The following is a 17,000-nucleotide window of genomic DNA, read 5'->3' on the forward strand; positions in this document are numbered from 1 at the left end:
ACAAAGGTGCATATAGTTAAAGCTATGGTTTTCCCAGTAGTAATGTATGGAAGTGAGAGCTGGACCATAAAGAAGGCTGATCGCCGAAGAATTGATGCTTCTGAATTATGGTGCTGGAGGAGACTCTTGAGAGTCCCATGGACTGCAAGAAGATCAAACGTATCCATTCTTAAGGAAATCAGCCCTGAGTGCTCACTGGAAGGACAGATCCTGAAGCTGAGGTTCTAATACTTTGGCCACCTCATGAGAAGAGAAGACTCCCTGGAAAAGACCCTGATGTTGGGAAAGATGCAGAGCACAAGGAGAAGGGGACGACAGAGGATGAGATGGTTGAATGGTGTTCTTGAAGCTACCGGCATGAGTTTGATCAAACTGCGGGAGGCAGTGGAGGACAGAAGTGCCTGGCGTGCTCTGGTCCATGGGGTCACGAAGAGTCGGACACGACTAAACGACTAAACAACAACTGAAGAAGTGGAGCAATTGTCAAGCAGTGGCAACTGCAAACAGAAACAAGTTATAGTCTCTTACGGTCTTTCTTTCCCTCCAGTGACAATGAGTCCATCGCGAAGCGTTGTGTACATTGTAAAGACGGGCCCAGTGTGAGCTTTTGCCACCAGTCTGATTAGAAAGTGATCCTTCCAGACATAAACATCTCCATTTATGGCACCAGTGAAAGTAAGGTTATTCTGAAAGAAACAGTAATGAGCTGTTTTGTAAACGCCATTCATTAAAGGACTCTTGTCACTTCTCAGCATAACTAACCACAATCTTGTAGGTCACAGATTGTCAGCTACTTTGGACCAGTGTACTTTGGCATCTACCCTGACCCCTCATGAATGGACGGATTCCATTCTGAAGTTGGTGCACTCTAGCAGAATGTCTCGATTCCAATACGCCTAGTTATACAACCTTTGGTCAAATGGGTGGGAAATGTTGGATGTGGTTTGGATGGACCTGCTTAGAAGCGCAGGACTTCCTTGTTACCAGAGGCTACAGAAATGAAGAAGCAACTCAAATCATTGAGATAGAAGTGAGCAATTCTGAAGCCTGTTTACTTGTAAGTAAGACTCTTTGCTTTCAGTGGGACTTACTTCCTAGGAAGTAGGTTTCAGATTGCAGCCTTAGTCATGGGGGGGGGGGGGGAATATCCCGCCTCCCTGCTGAAAATCCCACAAGTAAAAACGCAAACTCACCGCTCCAAAGGCCACAGAAAGCATGGTTTGCATTTTGGCGTCTTCCAACGAACCAATGACTCCCTTTTTATAGAGCAAAGCGCTTCCAGCCAGAGTCCAGAATTTCATGTGTTTGACTCCAACAGAGACAAACTGGGTGTCTGAATCTGGACGGAACTCTACCACAAAGATCCTTTCTAGGTGGCCTCCTCTGCTTGCAATTTTAGCACCTGCGGAAATCGAAAGGGAGCGGCAAATCAGTAAACACAACAGATGCATCAGTGTTTGTTAAAAGCACCACACACACTTAAAAAAAGTTGTATTAACATTTAATGTGTGGCTTTGCCTTTAGAATTCGTGGTTTTTCCAACTACCGTATTGGCCCGAATATAAGCCGCACTTTTTCTCCCAAATTCCGACCGTGAAAAGTTAAAGTGCGGCTTATATCCCCCCCCCCCGCCCCCGAATTGTAAAGGTATGTCTTATTTGAGAGTGCAGCTTATATTCGGGCCAATACGGTAGTAAGAACGAGACGGTGTACTCACCTTCCTGCCATCTCCACACTGTGATTGTATGTTCAGGATCGACTCCCACAGACACGAGGAGCTTGCCAGTAGCGCTGAAGTTGACGTAATTCACTCCTTTGGAATGGAAGCAGCGTAACATAGACCAAGTCTGCTTAGTCATAGCATCCCATATGTGGATAGAAGGGGTTGTACCTGATTTATTTTAAAAGGAACGGGGAATTAAGGAGGTTTCATTTAAAGTCTTCAGACAAAACCATCTGCATCCCTCCCCAAAAACCACATGTAGTAATAGCTCATGGAACACACATGGGGGGAGAAATATCGGACTTCATGACGGGAGACATGTTCTAAAATGATCATAAGGAAGTATTCATGGAAAGATGCACAAAACCAGGCACAGAAAAACCAGACCTGCCCATGTTCCACTTGTATCTGCAGTTGACATAGATACAACAACAGGAGGAGCATGAAAAGGACCTGACGCGACTTTTCTGACTAGGACTCACAGGAGAGGAAAGCCTTACCTGGAAATTCTGTCATATCACCTGCATGGTGTGGGCAATGGCAAATGAGAAAGCACCAAGGGAAAACAATAGCGGAAATAAGTCACTGTTTCTAATGCTGACGTGCTCAACACCAGCACCAGAAGGAAGAAGCACCAAATAAAAATTAAATTATAAATAAATAAATCAACATGAATATGGATAAATAAACAACAAAAACAAAAGAAAGGCAGGAATATAGTTGAATCATAGATTCAATATAATGCATTTCTGCTGATACCTGTAGAGAACCAAAATTGCCCCAATGCAGTGGGCTATTCTGCAAAATAAGAATTTCCAGTGCAGGCTGATGGAAATGTAACACTGGCTTTCTCTTCACTGCTGCCAAGAGATCATGAGCCAGTCTTGTGAGTGTAGTTCCCCACTTCCCTCTCAGCAAGCACCCTCTTAACCACAGGAATGGAAAACACTGGAATTGACCTTAGCTTCTGTTAATATTAACCTGATTTTGAACCCTGCCTTAGAATCATAGAATCTTACGAGTTGGAAGGGACCAGGGAGTCATCTAAAGCATCCACGACAGATGGATGTTTAAAACTATGTTGTTAAATACTCCAAGGGAGGATCTACCCTCATGGTTTTTAACGTTAAGGAAGGTTTAAGGAATGGTTTTGGTAATGGAGATGGACACATTGAGGTCCTACTTTTTACGTTCATAATGTGTTATTTACCTTGCCTTTTTACTGCTTATTTTTATAGCTTTATACTGCTATGTGCCTGCCAACCTAGCAGTTCGAGCCTGCCAACCTAGCAGTTCGAAAGCACCTCCGGGTGCAAGTAGATAAATAGGGACCGCTTACCAGCGGGAAGGTAAACGGCGTTTCCGTGTGCAGCTCTGGCTCGCCAGATGCAGCTTTGTCACGCTGGCCATGTGACCCGGAAGTGTCTCCGGACAGCGCTGGCCCCTGGCCTCTTAAGTGAGATGGGCGCACAACCCCAGAGTCTGTCAAGACTGGCCCGTACGGGCAGGGGTACCTTTACCTTTTTTACCTACTGCTATGTTGGTAAAACACTGCTCATACGTTCTTATGTATAATAATAACAATTTAATAATAATTTATTATTTATACCCCGCCCATCTGGCTGGGTTTCTCCCAGTGGCGTAGCGTGGGGGGTGCAGGGGGGGGCTGGCCGCACCGGGTGCAACATCTGGGGGTTAGGGTTAGGGAGCGCAAATCCACGGGTTAGGGGGCGCAAATTACTTGCCTTGCCCTGGGTGCTGACAACCCACGCTACACCACTGCACCACTGGTTTCTCCAGCCACTCTGGGCGGCTTCCAACACAATATTAAAATACAATAATGCCTCAAACATTAAAAGCTTCCCTAAACAGGCTGCCTTCAGATGTCTTCTAAAAGTCTGGTAGTTGTTGTTCTCTTTGACATCTGTTTGGGAGGGCCTTCCACAGGGCGGGCGCCACTACCGAGAAGGCCCTCTGCCTGGTTCCCTGTAACCTGACTTCTCGCAGTGAGGGAACCACCAGAAGGCCCTCGGCGCTGGACCTCAGTAGTGTTTTACTTTTTTTTTTATTGCATTTAAACTCCAACCCCCCTCCAATGATATCTGAGGGGTGATTTGAGAGGTGATGTTCAGGGAGGGAGGAAGAATTAAAATGTGGAGCAGAGCAACCAGCGACAAGCAGCAGGAAAAGAAACAGTGTTTTGGAATAGGGTGTGGTCGGGTATTACTTACATTTTCCCCCCCCCTCAAAAAAAACCACACAAAAAACCCCAAGGTAAAAAATGTTTTAATTAACAACTATGCCCTATGACGTTTTAGAACGGCATTATCTAATGTTGTTGTAATAGGGGGAAATAATGTTAAATAGGTCCATGTAGATCCAGCTCAAGTTGTAAAATGATGCCAACCCCCCTACACACACACCCATGATTTCAAAACATTGCCAAGCCCTGCTCCACCACCCAAGAGGAACGGAATTTTCTACCGGCCAACAAAGCTACCAACACAGCCAGTAAATATTCTCAGTTCCTTAAATATTGCCAAAAAAAAATTGTTCGAGTGTTTTGTGTGTTTAGATTTACTTTCCTGACGGATATCCACAAAGACAAGGGAGGAAAGGGAGATTTCCTTTGGAAATGTTGTTGAGAGCCTCAAGCCTAATATTTCATCGGCAGGAGAAGTTTCAACTTAAACCTCTCACTTTGTGAAGTGTGATGATTGTGTTAGGCCCCAAATCATCTATCTGCATGCAGGTAGTTTAAAGCTCTTAAAGAAACACAGGCGTTTTATTAGGTAGCTATAAATAGAGAGTTCCAATGGAAATGCTGACTGAGACTGAATCAGAACTGGAGTTCCTTCCATGTGGCAGGTTAATGAGAAGACAGCGAATTAAGGAAGCCGTGGTAAATGGCAGCACACCAAACAGCTGTTATCCAGAGATTCCCCAAAGACACATAGGGGCTATTTTGATGATAGTTTTTTGCTTGGGTAATATCAAAGGTGCTAGCTAGAGCAGAGGACACGTTTTGCATGTAAAAACTGTCAGGGTTAATGCCTGATATCAAATCCTATCTCTTTATTACGGTCAATTACCAATATTCAAAAGGGAAACTTAGGTCTGAAGAGATGAAATAGCACCAAACAAAGTACAACTGAGGACCATAGCAACGAAATAACTTGCAGCTGTTATCATAGTATAGAGCGTCAGGCATAGAAAGCAAAAATTAAAGTTTGCTAAAAAGAATCAGTCCTGGGTGGATTTTGTTTTACATGCAGCAACATAGCATTTAGACCAGGGGTTGGCAAACTTTTCCGCTGGCAGGCCGGATCGCCCGTGCGCAGGAGTGCGCGGGTGCACTTGCACCTGTGCACATGGGTACACCGCTCTTCCCCCACTGGCTTTTGGAGCCATGGCGGGGGAGGAGAAAGCCGTGGCTGTGTCCCGGAAGTCAGTCCCTGTGCGGAGCTAAACCAGCATGGGGAATGACCGAGCGGGCAGCAAGGACCGGGGGCCAGTTTAATGACCCCCTCGGGTCATATAAGGCCCACAGGCCCTAGTTTGCCGACCCCTGATTTAGACACTCTGGAAGAGGAAGATGCGTTCTCTCCAGATTCACAGGGATGTTTCCCTTGACTATTTGCCTGAGACCTCAGGGAGTTGCTACATGTTTGAGCAGAAAATTCTGGCCTTATATTGGGTTCGGAATGAAGATGCCCATCCAATAGCAGGGTGGGGAAAAAATAATTCAGGAAGGATAACTCTGTCCAGTTTCATACTCCCTACATCTAAACAGAGGGCCAGCATCATAGAAACATAGAATTGTAGAATTGGAAGGGATCCCGGGGGTCATCTAGTCCAGCCCCCTGCGATGCAGGAATCTCAACTAAATACTTTACTTTTAACTTGACTATGAACCTACCAATCTGGCTGGTTGCCACCACGTTTTTGTACTTTGGGTGCTGGTTGACTGTTAGGCAGAGGATGTCATCCGTATGCTCCAGGTAGAAAGTCTGGCTTCCTATGCGATTCAAAAGAAACATTGGTTTTAGAAATAGAAATTGAAACAGAGGCGACTGCAATATGCCGTATTTTTCGCTCTATAAGACGCACCAGACCATGAGACGCACCCAGTTTTTGGAGGAAGAAAACAAGGAAAAAATATTTTGAATCCCAGAAGCCAGAACAGCAAGAGGGATCTCTGCGCAGCGAAAGCAGCAATCCCTCTTGCTGTTCTGGCTTCTGGGACAGCTGCGCAGCCTGCATTCGCTCCATAAGACGCACACACATTTCCCCTTACTTTTTAGGAGGGAAAAAGTGCATCTTATAGAGCAAAAAATACGGTACGTACAAAAAGTCAGTCCTAGAAAAAATGAACTTATCTGAAGAGGGGGAAAGGAAATTATCACTTCCGTTTGCATAAGAACAATTGAAACTTGATATAAGGATAGCTTTTAGACCATTTCAACAATGACTTATGCTGCAGTCCTAACTTTGCTTATCTGGAAGGGTGCCCTATTGAATTCAACAGGACTTACTTCTCAGCAAACCTGAGTTAAGATTGCACTGTTAGCGATTTGGCATAAACACCTGTTTATGCCACACTTCACCGTCTATCCATTATTTACTCAAAATGTCTTTGAATTACCTGTGGAAAGGTTTTGAACTATGCATGCTGCAGCAGTATGGAAAATAATATCAGCACCATCGTTGAGGTAATGAAGGTTGTTGCGACAATCGAATCCGCGATACCCGAAAACGTGGTCTAAAGCCAATTCCTAGAAAGAAAAATGTACCAAGATAATAAGAGGGTTATATGCTACTTTTGGTCAACACTTCTTTTTTTTCCCCCTCATAGGAGACACATCAGCAACAACATTTTAAAAAGAGACATTTTCTCCAGCCACCAACCACAAAAATGTAAAAATCAGAGCGGAACAACATCCAAATTGTTCTGATGCTGATACTATACACAAAAGTTTATCCAAATCATACAAGGAAATTCTGAATCAATAAGCAACATGCAATTTTTTTTAAAAAATGGTTTGCAGAACATTAACAAATATTTACCTCATTCACAATAAAGCCAGTTCAACATCGTAAGAAATAAAAATTGTAAAGTAACAGCTTGACAGACACTTCTTGCTGTTCCAGAAGTGATGGCACCAGGTTTTCTCCATGCTATTCTCATCCTTTTTAGAACTCAAGAAGCAAAATATAAATCCCTATGACACAAATCTATTGATAAGTCTTCATGGGATGAATGCATGCGAGTTCAACTACATTTGGTGCAATGCAAGGTACTGTAGCTTTTCACTTGGCATTTACCTTTTCATATTGTCAAAGGACAAATTACACATCTAAGGGCTCATCCAAACCTATCTTTGCTCCATAGTTCCTAGGCACTGGTCTGGATTTTTCAGGTCCACATCTGAGCAAACTTTTTGTTGTTGTTGTTCCAGTGCTTTTCTGGGGAAAACTGCATTCTACTGAACCTGCTAAATCAGAGCAAATGCCATACATGGAAAATCCAACTGCTGTTTGCTCTGATTTGACTTGGAGCGTTAAAAGGGACTTTGACAAGCTGGCAGCTGCCTTTTCAAACATGGCTCTAATTTGGTCAACGCTCCTGGAAAAACGTGTGTGGCATAACAGTCTTTGCCCAGCTGCCGCTAACAAGGCCGGGAAAACTCGTGAACCGAGCGGTGACTCGGAAGGTGGAAGAACTGAAGGACCCGGTGATTGCACACCTCGCCATTACGTTCAGCAAAAGAGGCCTTCTTCTGTGCTGATGGCGTACATCTTTCCAATCAGGGAAATGATGTTTGGTTGGCTGTGGTCTCTGAGGGCATTAGAGAGGCTGGTTGCAGGTGTGAGGGTATTGGTGGCGAGACTTTGGCTCAAGTGGCGGTTAAAAGGTAAAGGGACCCCTGACCATTAGGTCCAGTCGTGACTGACTCTGGGGTTGCGGTGCTCATCTCGCTTTATTGGCCCAGGGAGCCGGCGTACAGCTTCTGGGTCATGTGGCCAGCATGACTAAGCCGCTTCTGGCGAACCAGAGCAGCGCATGGAAATGCCTTTTACCTTCCCACCAGAGCAGTACCCATTTATCTACTTGCACTTTGACATGCTTTCGAACTGATAGGTTGGCAGGAGCAGGGATCGAGCAACGGGAGCTCATCCCGTCGCGGGGATTCAAACCACCAACCTTCTGATCAGCAAGCCTTAGGCTCTGTGGTTTAACCCACAGCGCCACCCGCGTCCCATCGAGTGGCAGTTAGGTATTGGTAAAACCTGGATTGGAGGAGGGGAGGTGTGGCCATCACCGGCTCCTCCATTCTAAAGGGTATTCCGCTAAAGGAATCCGGGGGTCATGGTTCCTGTCCAAAGCCCAGGTGGAGACTAGGGCCATGGCATGACCTTCCAGTGACCCTGGGGGGGCACTCCGAGTTGACGTGCATCAACAGGGCTCCCCCTACTGGTGGTTAACCCTTATGAGATTTCCTGCAGATGGGCAGGAGTCAGATATAGTCGGTTCAATTCCAATGCCTAAGCCAATACCGCTCACATTCTGTAACCAACAAAGTTGTGGCCTAAATTTTGCCCATTAACCTAAAATATGGTGCCCACGTGTTATTATTCAACATAAGGGGGAGGCCTCGGGGTCTTGACATGCAAATGGCATACATGTTAAACACAAATGCTGTTTGCTCTGGCAGGTAGCATTATTGGAAAAACCGACACAAAAATTGAAAGCAGCAAGAGGCCAGTAAGAAATTCATCGCAACTGCATGTGCAAATTAAACCTTTTGCATGGCTTGTGGAGAAGAACATCAAAAACAAATAAAAATCACTGAGGGCAAAGACCAGCTTGTTGCTTGTCCGTAATTGCCATCGCACACAAAAACTCCCAAACCAAAGCAAAAACATCATTCAGCCCAGGTTGCAATTAGCATAAAACAACGAAGGATTAACCCTGACCTCAACCAGTTTCCTTTTTTTATTGATGTTATTCTTTTGCAGTTTCTCAGGTTGAGGAGCAGCTCTGCTAACTGGAGGCCTGAAAGAAGCACAACGAAAACACGAAGATCAGCACACATGAATGGGTAATAAATAACCTACTGGATAATGAAACTAGCTGGTTGGAGCCTGGGTGGTGTATATCTTGCTGTCAAGGGTTTGAGATTATCTATGGTCGGAGAATGAGTTGCACTCTGCTGTGTTATTTCAAAATCACACTGGAGTAAATCTGAAACAACGCCAAAGGTATTTTGGCTAGCATATGAAAGAGTCCCTTACGTATAAATGTCAGGAAAGGCGGCTGATTTCATAAAAAAGAAAGGAAGAAATCTGCACCAATCCCAAAGGCTCCTGCTCACTTGTATGGTTGTAAGCTACCTCAAAGGCTGCTCTGACCATCAGGAGCGGCTTCTGAAGGAGTTGGGTATGTTTAGCCTGGAAAAGAGGAGACACGATAGCCATTTTCACATATCTAAAGGGCTGCCACGTGGAAGAGGGAGCATGCTTGTTTCCCCCCTGCTTCAGAAGATAGGGCTCGAACCAATGGCTTCAGGTTACAAGAAAGGAGAGTCCGACTAAACAATTTTTTTTCTGACAGTAAGAGCTGTTCAACAGTGGAAGAGATGCCCTTGTGAGGTTATAGACTCTCCTTCCTTGGTGGTTTCTCAGCAGAGGTTGGGTGGCCATCTGTCATGGATGCTTTAGCTGAGATTCCTGCATTGCGGGGCGTTGGACTAGATGACCCGTGGGTCCCTTCCAACTCTACAGTTCTATGATTCTCTGATTCTCTAAGAGAGGGCTGTATTGGCAGGGAGAGGATATGCACATAGAACACAATGTGTGGCCTTCTGCCTGCTGGCCTAAGGCCACAGCTCAATGGAAGAGCATCTACTCTGCATTCATAAGGTCCCGGGTTCAATCCTTGTCGTCCCCAGGTAGCAAAGGTGGTTTCTGGGCTCTTGGATTTCAGCGGTGCACCGTGTGACATTAAACTTTGATAGCCCTTCCCTCTTATGCTCCCTTCTACAGCATTGCTGCGGCGCCTCCTGCAGCATGGCCCCCAGTGTGTCCGCAATGGTCGCGCTAACCTAAAACTGCCTCTGCAGGTAAGGCTGGGAGTGTCCCCTGTCTGAAACTCCGGGCAGTTACTGCCAGTCAGTGAAGACAATACTATATGTAGCTAGATGGGCCAGCCATCTGATTCAGTGTAAGGCATTTCTAAGATGAAACTTTTCATGATCTTTTCCCCTCCCAGCATTGTCTGCTCTGACTGGCAGTTCACCAAGGGCTCTTGTTCACTCTCCAAGAAGGGACTGGGAGTGGATGGAATCTCTGCAGACACTTTTGAAAAGGGGGGAAAAATTCACAGCTACTCTGTCGTCTCTGATTGATTTTGCAAGGACCCAGATGTCAGCATGAAAACAAGCGCTGCCAATTTCAAACTGCATCTCGGTATGAAACGAAGAAGGCATAAAGAACAGCATTTTACCATGTGCAATATAACTGGACGACGTTTATTGACTCTGTGGTTTGTTTTTAATAAGGCTGTGTGCTGTAGACATATGACCCAAGTGACTTCTGAGTCCTCTTAGAACATGAATGTGTTTTCTGAAAGATTGGTTGCCAGACAAAGGCAGAATGTTTTTGTTAGTGAGGGCTTGGTTTTCTATGTTATTTACTGAGCATTTGTTTGGGGGTAATAATATCTGGCTGATTTTCTTCCTTTGCTTTGTTATGTAAAGATCAGCCAGCGACATTGACTCATAATTCTTTGTCTCTACTGCAGTAGCAATTAATGCCTGCAAAGTAAACAACTATAATTATTGGGGTGGTGGAAAGAGAACAGAAAAGACAAATACAATGAGCTGTCAGATACAAAGCCTTTATTGCTGGCTTCTATAAATACTGCTACTCTTTCATGCAAATGGAATAGAAGTCTATGGGTTCTTTCAGACATGGGCTTAATATTATGAATAAACCACTGAGATATCACAAATAGGATGCTGGCAACAAGGTGTGTTTTTTAAAAAACTTTATCTGATTTCCCTTGGAAAGGATGAATCTGGATTAAATTGGGGGGCAGATATGGGCTGGTGTTTCGGTAACAGTGGTGTTAGTACTCGCTGCATGCATGCTTTTTGCAGAGTCCACACTGGGTTGCAAAAAACTTGCATGCAATGAGAAGCACCGATCCCATAATTAACACCCATCTTGAAGACGATGGAAGATCCCTGCACAGACTGGGTCTTTGTAATCTTAAGCACAAAGACGAATTAGAATACTCTTGCTAATAAGAGACCTCTTTTTTTCTTTTTGGCCTTCAGTGACCTGTTAAAGAGTCCTGGTTTCTTGAACTTCAAGAAGTAGTTTGAGAACAACTTTTTAGGAGCATAACTTTCCAACCACAGGAATTGGGTTGTTACACACAGTGCTCAAATGATGGCAGTAAAGATTGGGGGTGCATAATGACATGATTAAGTCTTACCACTTGACTCCTTCCAGTTTTAGTAAAATTATTACTCTCCTGTAGTCTTCTTAAAAACAGTAATGTAGAGGACTGTCACAAAAGGTAAGGGGTTTATGATCCTTTTGCCCCCACCCCTGTAATATATCCATTCAAGTACACTGTGAGCAGCCATGAAAACATACGATATACGACATACGATATACGATATCTTTATTGTCATTGTCCCTTGCGGAACAATGAAATTGAAAAACTACATAAAACTATATAAAAACTACATAAAACTACCACAAAACTACATAAAACTACATAAAAACTATATAAAACTACATAAAAACTATATAAAACCCCTAAAAAACTCTAAAACCCCATTTTAAAATACACTATACTACAGAGACCCCTTATGCTGCATTTAGAACCAGAACTGCATTAGCGTAGAAACTGTTTTTCATGAGCTTCATGGTGAGCATTTTTTTGTATTTAAAAAAAGGATATTTCATTGTTAGGTTTGGTTATTCAGCTGAATCAAGCACACTCATACAAAAACTTGCTAAGACATAAATATGCACGTGAGACATTTCATGGCTTGCAATAACCTTGTGATATTAAGACCAAGGTCTTGAAAACGCTGGCAGCATTAAGGTAAACTCAAAAGTGTAAATAAGTTTTGATGGATGTAATAATGGAATACTGAGTGGTATAGTTTTTGTAAAATATGCAGGCATTTGTGATATGCAAAATGAACCATGGAAAGAGAAGAAGGGAAGTCACTGATATCTTAAGGATGTAAAAATAAGTTATATATATATATATATATATATATATATATATATATGAATGAGACCAAGGTCTAATATATTTTTCCCAATGCACTGAATGAAATATACAACAGATCAATTATTTTCTTTGGAGGAATGCCGAGCATATTATAGTAAAATAAATAAATCCACTGGAACAGCCTTTCCCAGCTTGGTGTCCAGATGTTTTCACCACTGGGAGTTGTCATCCTAGACATCTTGCAAGACATCAGGTTGGAGAAGGCTGCAGTCAAATGACAATCATAATGGAGGTACAGAAATATGTATCAATGACCTTGGAAGCAGAGTTTTAAAAATACAGGTCATCACAAAGATGACAGCTAATACTGACTATCTCACATTATTTAGCTATAAAAGGTCGCAGCTAAGTTATTGAGGAAATAGCGGCAAACCAAACGACCACAACTCAGGTAGGTAAGTATGTTCAGTTTAAGCATGAGCAAAACACTTCAACACTGAAAAGAGTTACCTTGATCCCCTTGTAAGCAGCAAATAAAGTCAAGTGAGAAACTTAGTAAAGTTCAGAGAAATAGAATCAGGCCATTATAGACATTCATGCACAAGCCTCTTTTTGAACTGACCGGTCATTCCTGTGAGGCCATGCTGTTCAAGCATGCCAGCAAGAACTAAAACAGAAATTAAAAGAGTGCACCAGTCCGCATATTCAGAAAGATCATACCCTGACATCGTGGGGCAAAGTCTGCACTAAAGATCCTACAAGACAAGGAGAAAAGAGAGAGAGGAAGCTTTATCAGTGCTCCCCACATGCTCCAAACACCCCTGCAAAAAAGTCTTTTGGCATCTTGCACACCTAAAAAGAAGTCCAGAGTATAGCAACAGCTTCAAACAATAGATGGATGTGGGGTTTGTTTGTTTTTCCCCTCTAAAGCATCATATATAAAACTGGTTTGCCATGGAGTTGACACTCAGCAGGGAACTGCAGAGAATCACAACTCCTTTAAGAGTGTTCCTGTGCGATATAAGTGCTTGCAAACACAAATTTGTCACATCTCCCCGTGTCTATTTGAGGTGCACACTTAAAAAAATATTTTGAATGCACACCTAAATACGTGATATTTGAAGTGGCAACTTTCCCCCATCCTGATGCTCTCCAGATGTTTCAGACTACAAGTCCCATCAGCCACCACCATGCTGGCTGGGGCTGATAGGAGTTGCAGTCCAAAATAACCTGGAAGGTGCCAGGTTGGGGGAAGGCTGTCCTAAGAAATACCAGATTCGCTGCTTCACCGGACTGTAGTGTTGCAATGGAAGGAGAGTGTAGAATAGGGAATGTTTTCTGCATTGTGTTGATCCAAAGGCTCTGTCTGTGAAGTTTCACTTTAAAGGGGTGGAATGGCTGTAGAGTGTTAAGACACCTCTGCACTCCCACTTGTCCCATGTCAAGAAAGCCCAAAGTTTCCCCACTGCCCTGCCCCCTTCCCAGGGGAAACCTGCTCTTTGGCTCAAATGGGAGCAACAAACGTTGAAGAACATAGGTGTGGCTAAGCTCTTGCTGTACAGCTGCCGTTGACTCCAAATGCGCAGTCCGTTTTTAAGAGATTCCTTCAACCAAGGGTACAAAGTTCTCCACCACCCTAGACTGCTGCTTTCTCCCTTGTCATGCAATGCTAGTAAATTCTGCAATGTTGAAGTGGCAATTCAATAAGGTTTGGGGCTGAAATATGGTCCGATCACTCCTTTAGGCCAGCATTGTATAATCTAATTCTAATAGAATTACCGTATTTTCCCATTTATAAGATGCCCCCATGTATAAGACGCCCCCTATTTTTGCAGCAACAACCAATCGCCAGTCCACCCTTGGCACTATCCGTGTATAAGATGCCCCCTAATTTTTGACATTATTTTTTAGGGGGGAAACCTAGCCTTATACATGGAAAAATACGGTAAGCGAAAACCAGCAACTCGTGTCTCAGGAGCAATTTCCAAAAGGGGTGAAGAACTGAAGGATTCCTCACCCCACTCCCATTTTGCGGGGGGGGGGGGGAATAGGAAAAAGCATTGTATGAAAAGTGATTTAAGACTCTTTTCCTCTGCCCACTAACCTGGGAGTAAGCCCCATTGAACCCAATGAGAGTTACTTCCGAGCGAGCGTATATAAGATGGTGCTGTAACACAGCGATCCTAGGCACACGTATCCCAGAGTAAGCTCTGTTGGGCACAGTGGGACTTACATCATTCTAGGCACAGGAATCACCAGGGCCAGGAGGCAATGGTGTGTCTGAATATCTTCTCTAACATCCATTTCCATAGGAGCAGTAAGGAGCCTGCCGCTCCAACACTGAGTAGCCCAGCTACTATCAACAGAAATTTCCATTGGTTGGAGCAGGGGTCAGCAACCTAAGGCCGATGGGCCACAAGAGGCCCATGGGGGTTGTTTAACCGGCCCACGAGCCGCCCCTGAACCAAGCCGCCTACTCGGCGGGTCCCCGCGCGCTGCTCTAAACCAGCGCAATGCAGCGTAGGGACTCACTTCCGTGGCGCAGGAAACTGTGTCTGTGCATGCGCAGACACTGGAAATCGCGTCTGCGTGGACGCAGACACCAGAAATCACATCTGCACAGACGCAGATGCTGGAAATCATGTCTGTGCAGGCGCCGGAAATCGCGGGTGGGCGTGTGATTCGGGAGCTCTGCTGGAGTGAACCAGCCCAGGGGAGATAAACCTTGCCCACCCCTGGGTTGGAGCAATGTTCCTCCTTGCCCTTCTCCAGGGGTCAAGGAGAATGGGCAGGATGCTCCGTCGCCCTCTCAAAAGCAAAACACTCTCAGCATTCTGCTGCTTTGCAAAGGGAATACCGGAAACAGTGGCAATCACGGATTGTGCTAGCACAGCTCCCAAAACTGCCCGTGGGGGAAAACTGCCTTTCATCAATGATAATTTACACACCCTTATATAGAAGAGGAACAAGGAGGTGTTTGGATTCGGCACTGCTTCTCCCCGCCCCCCTCCCCATTACAGCTGACTGTGGTTACACTCACACTTTACATTTAAAGCGCATGGCTTCCCCTAGTGAATCCTGGGAAATGCGGTTTGTTAAGGATGCTGGGAGGCGTTAGGAGACGCCCATTTCACCCAGAGAGCTACATTTCTCAAGGGTGGTTTAACAATCAATCCCTCTTCCCAGGAAACTCAGGAAAGCCCTATTCCCATCGCTGAGCTACCATTTCCAAACAACTATCAGCACCCTTAACTAACTAAAGTTCCTGGGGGAAGTCATAATTGTTCAAATTGGGATGGTACTGCTTTAAATGTGTAGTGCAGAGAGTTCACGATACTCAGCATCTATCACTCTTTGGAACTGCATGAACAGCATCAGGCATGCAGTGCTTGTAATTGCCAGGATCAGGGCAGAAGGTGTGCATGGAAATTTGAAGCCTTAGCAGCAACAATTTGGAAAGTACTCAAAAGTTTCTCTCGAACCAGTTTTTCTCTTCTTTCTGTTTTAGTATAGTTTAGAAATGAACCAATTTCCACAGTTCTCCTCCTAAGGATGTCTGATAAAGTTTATGGGGAAAGCAAGGCAGGATTTGTGGAGGAAGCGAAGGTGAAGACAGATGTAACATTAAATGTGGGAGAAGAGCTCTGCAAGCATATCCACTGTCTCAAAACACACAGGTACATTATTTTGTCCTGGAACAAGCTGTTGGGAGTGGGTGGGTGTCCGTGTTTTTAGCATGCCAGGGAAGAACAAGCAAGTGCCAGGGTACCTAGTGGCTAGCGCCTATGCTGTCACCAACCTACCTCTTCCATAACTCCCAGAGCAGCTCTGCAAATGTTTTATTTTTTAAAAAGTTTGTGGCTTTTAAAATTGTTAAGTAAAGAATATAAACATTAATAAAGGGCATATACTATTTAAAAAGAAGCTGGTCAGTCTGCCTGGGGAGTTGAGCCAGTCTTCTGTTTGCAAGACATACATGAGTGCAAGGGAATTTCTGAAGCGAGGCTCATTACTGCGGGTTTGAGAACCCAACGTGACCTGCTTTTAAGAATGTTACATCTGTTTTCAGCCCACGAAGACACTGCTCACCATGACATAAGCCATATAGGAGAAGAAACACAAGATATAATTTGAAAATGTATACATACATATAAAATTTTGTAAAATTTTATATTTCTCTATGCACAGCACATATATGCGCAAATACTCGGTGTATTCATATATACATAAACATGTATATATGCACACATATGCCTTTTGCAGTCTGACAGCACCTCAAACATTTGTCTAAGAGATGTAAAACTAATGCCACATCACAAGTCATGTAACACTCCTAGGAAGTCTGGTGAAAGCTGGTTTGTGACACCCAAACCGCTTCATTCTGAACAATAAAATGCCATGGATGTGAAATCTGTATGGTTGTTAGCAGAATATAGTCACCCTTAAGACATCTTAGTAAGCTGAATGGTACATTCACAGAAAGCTGTGTGGGTTTTATTTCCCTCCCCCCCTCTGGTTGTTGCTTATACTTACTTGACAATTCCCTGCCTCCAAAGGAAAGCAAGTTAAAACATAATACAAGTATTAATGGTTTCTTTGCAGTAGCATAACAAGGAAGTACGTGTTTGCCACAAATGGCACTCAGAGAAAACTACAAGTGTTCTCAAATATTGCGGAGGAATTTTCCAATGTTTTGCAAATGTAAAGCACCACAAAACTCAAACCTGGCACTCTGACAACCCCAGAGTCTTACTCTTCAAGGAAGAGGGAGAGTTATTGGCCCAATATTTGTTATGTTGTACTGCACCCAGATTGGCGCTGCGGGTTAAACCACAGAGCCTAGGACTTGCCGATCAGAAGGTCAGAGGTTCGAATCCCTGCGACGGGGTGAGCTCCCATTGCTCGGTCCCTGCTCCTGCCAACCTAGCAGTTCAAAAGCACGTCAAAATGCAAGTAGATAAATAGGTACCGCTCCGGAGGCAAGGTAAACGGTGTTTCCATGCGCTGCTCTGGTTCGCC

The 17,000-nt window shown here is 44.2% G+C and overlaps 1 protein-coding gene across 6 annotated transcripts in view; it reads right to left on the bottom strand.

Annotated features, from left to right (window-relative positions):
* Window positions 1-17,000, bottom strand: part of EML6 (EMAP like 6) — a 170,351-nt gene that overhangs the window by 19,955 nt on the left and 133,396 nt on the right. For 4 of the 6 annotated variants that reach the window (XM_079968390.1, XM_079968386.1, XM_079968388.1 and 1 more), the window contains 7 exons: window positions 8,702-8,780; window positions 6,369-6,498; window positions 5,643-5,741; window positions 2,224-2,244; window positions 1,718-1,891; window positions 1,194-1,402; window positions 529-686 (listed from right to left, as the gene is read on the bottom strand). In XM_079968390.1, the coding sequence (XP_079824516.1) occupies window positions 529-686; window positions 1,194-1,402; window positions 1,718-1,891; window positions 2,224-2,244; window positions 5,643-5,741; window positions 6,369-6,498; window positions 8,702-8,780 (870 nt within the window). Of the gene's footprint in view, window positions 1-528; window positions 687-1,193; window positions 1,403-1,717; window positions 1,892-2,223; window positions 2,245-5,642; window positions 5,742-6,368; window positions 6,499-8,700; window positions 8,781-12,491; window positions 12,737-17,000 lie in introns of those variants that run through there. The other 2 variants (XM_079968387.1, XR_013836564.1) reach the window with 2 other exon arrangements.

Source organism: Podarcis cretensis (genome assembly GCF_951804945.1).
Source record: "Podarcis cretensis genome assembly, chromosome: 3".
Lineage (NCBI taxonomy): Eukaryota > Metazoa > Chordata > Lepidosauria > Squamata > Lacertidae > Podarcis > Podarcis cretensis.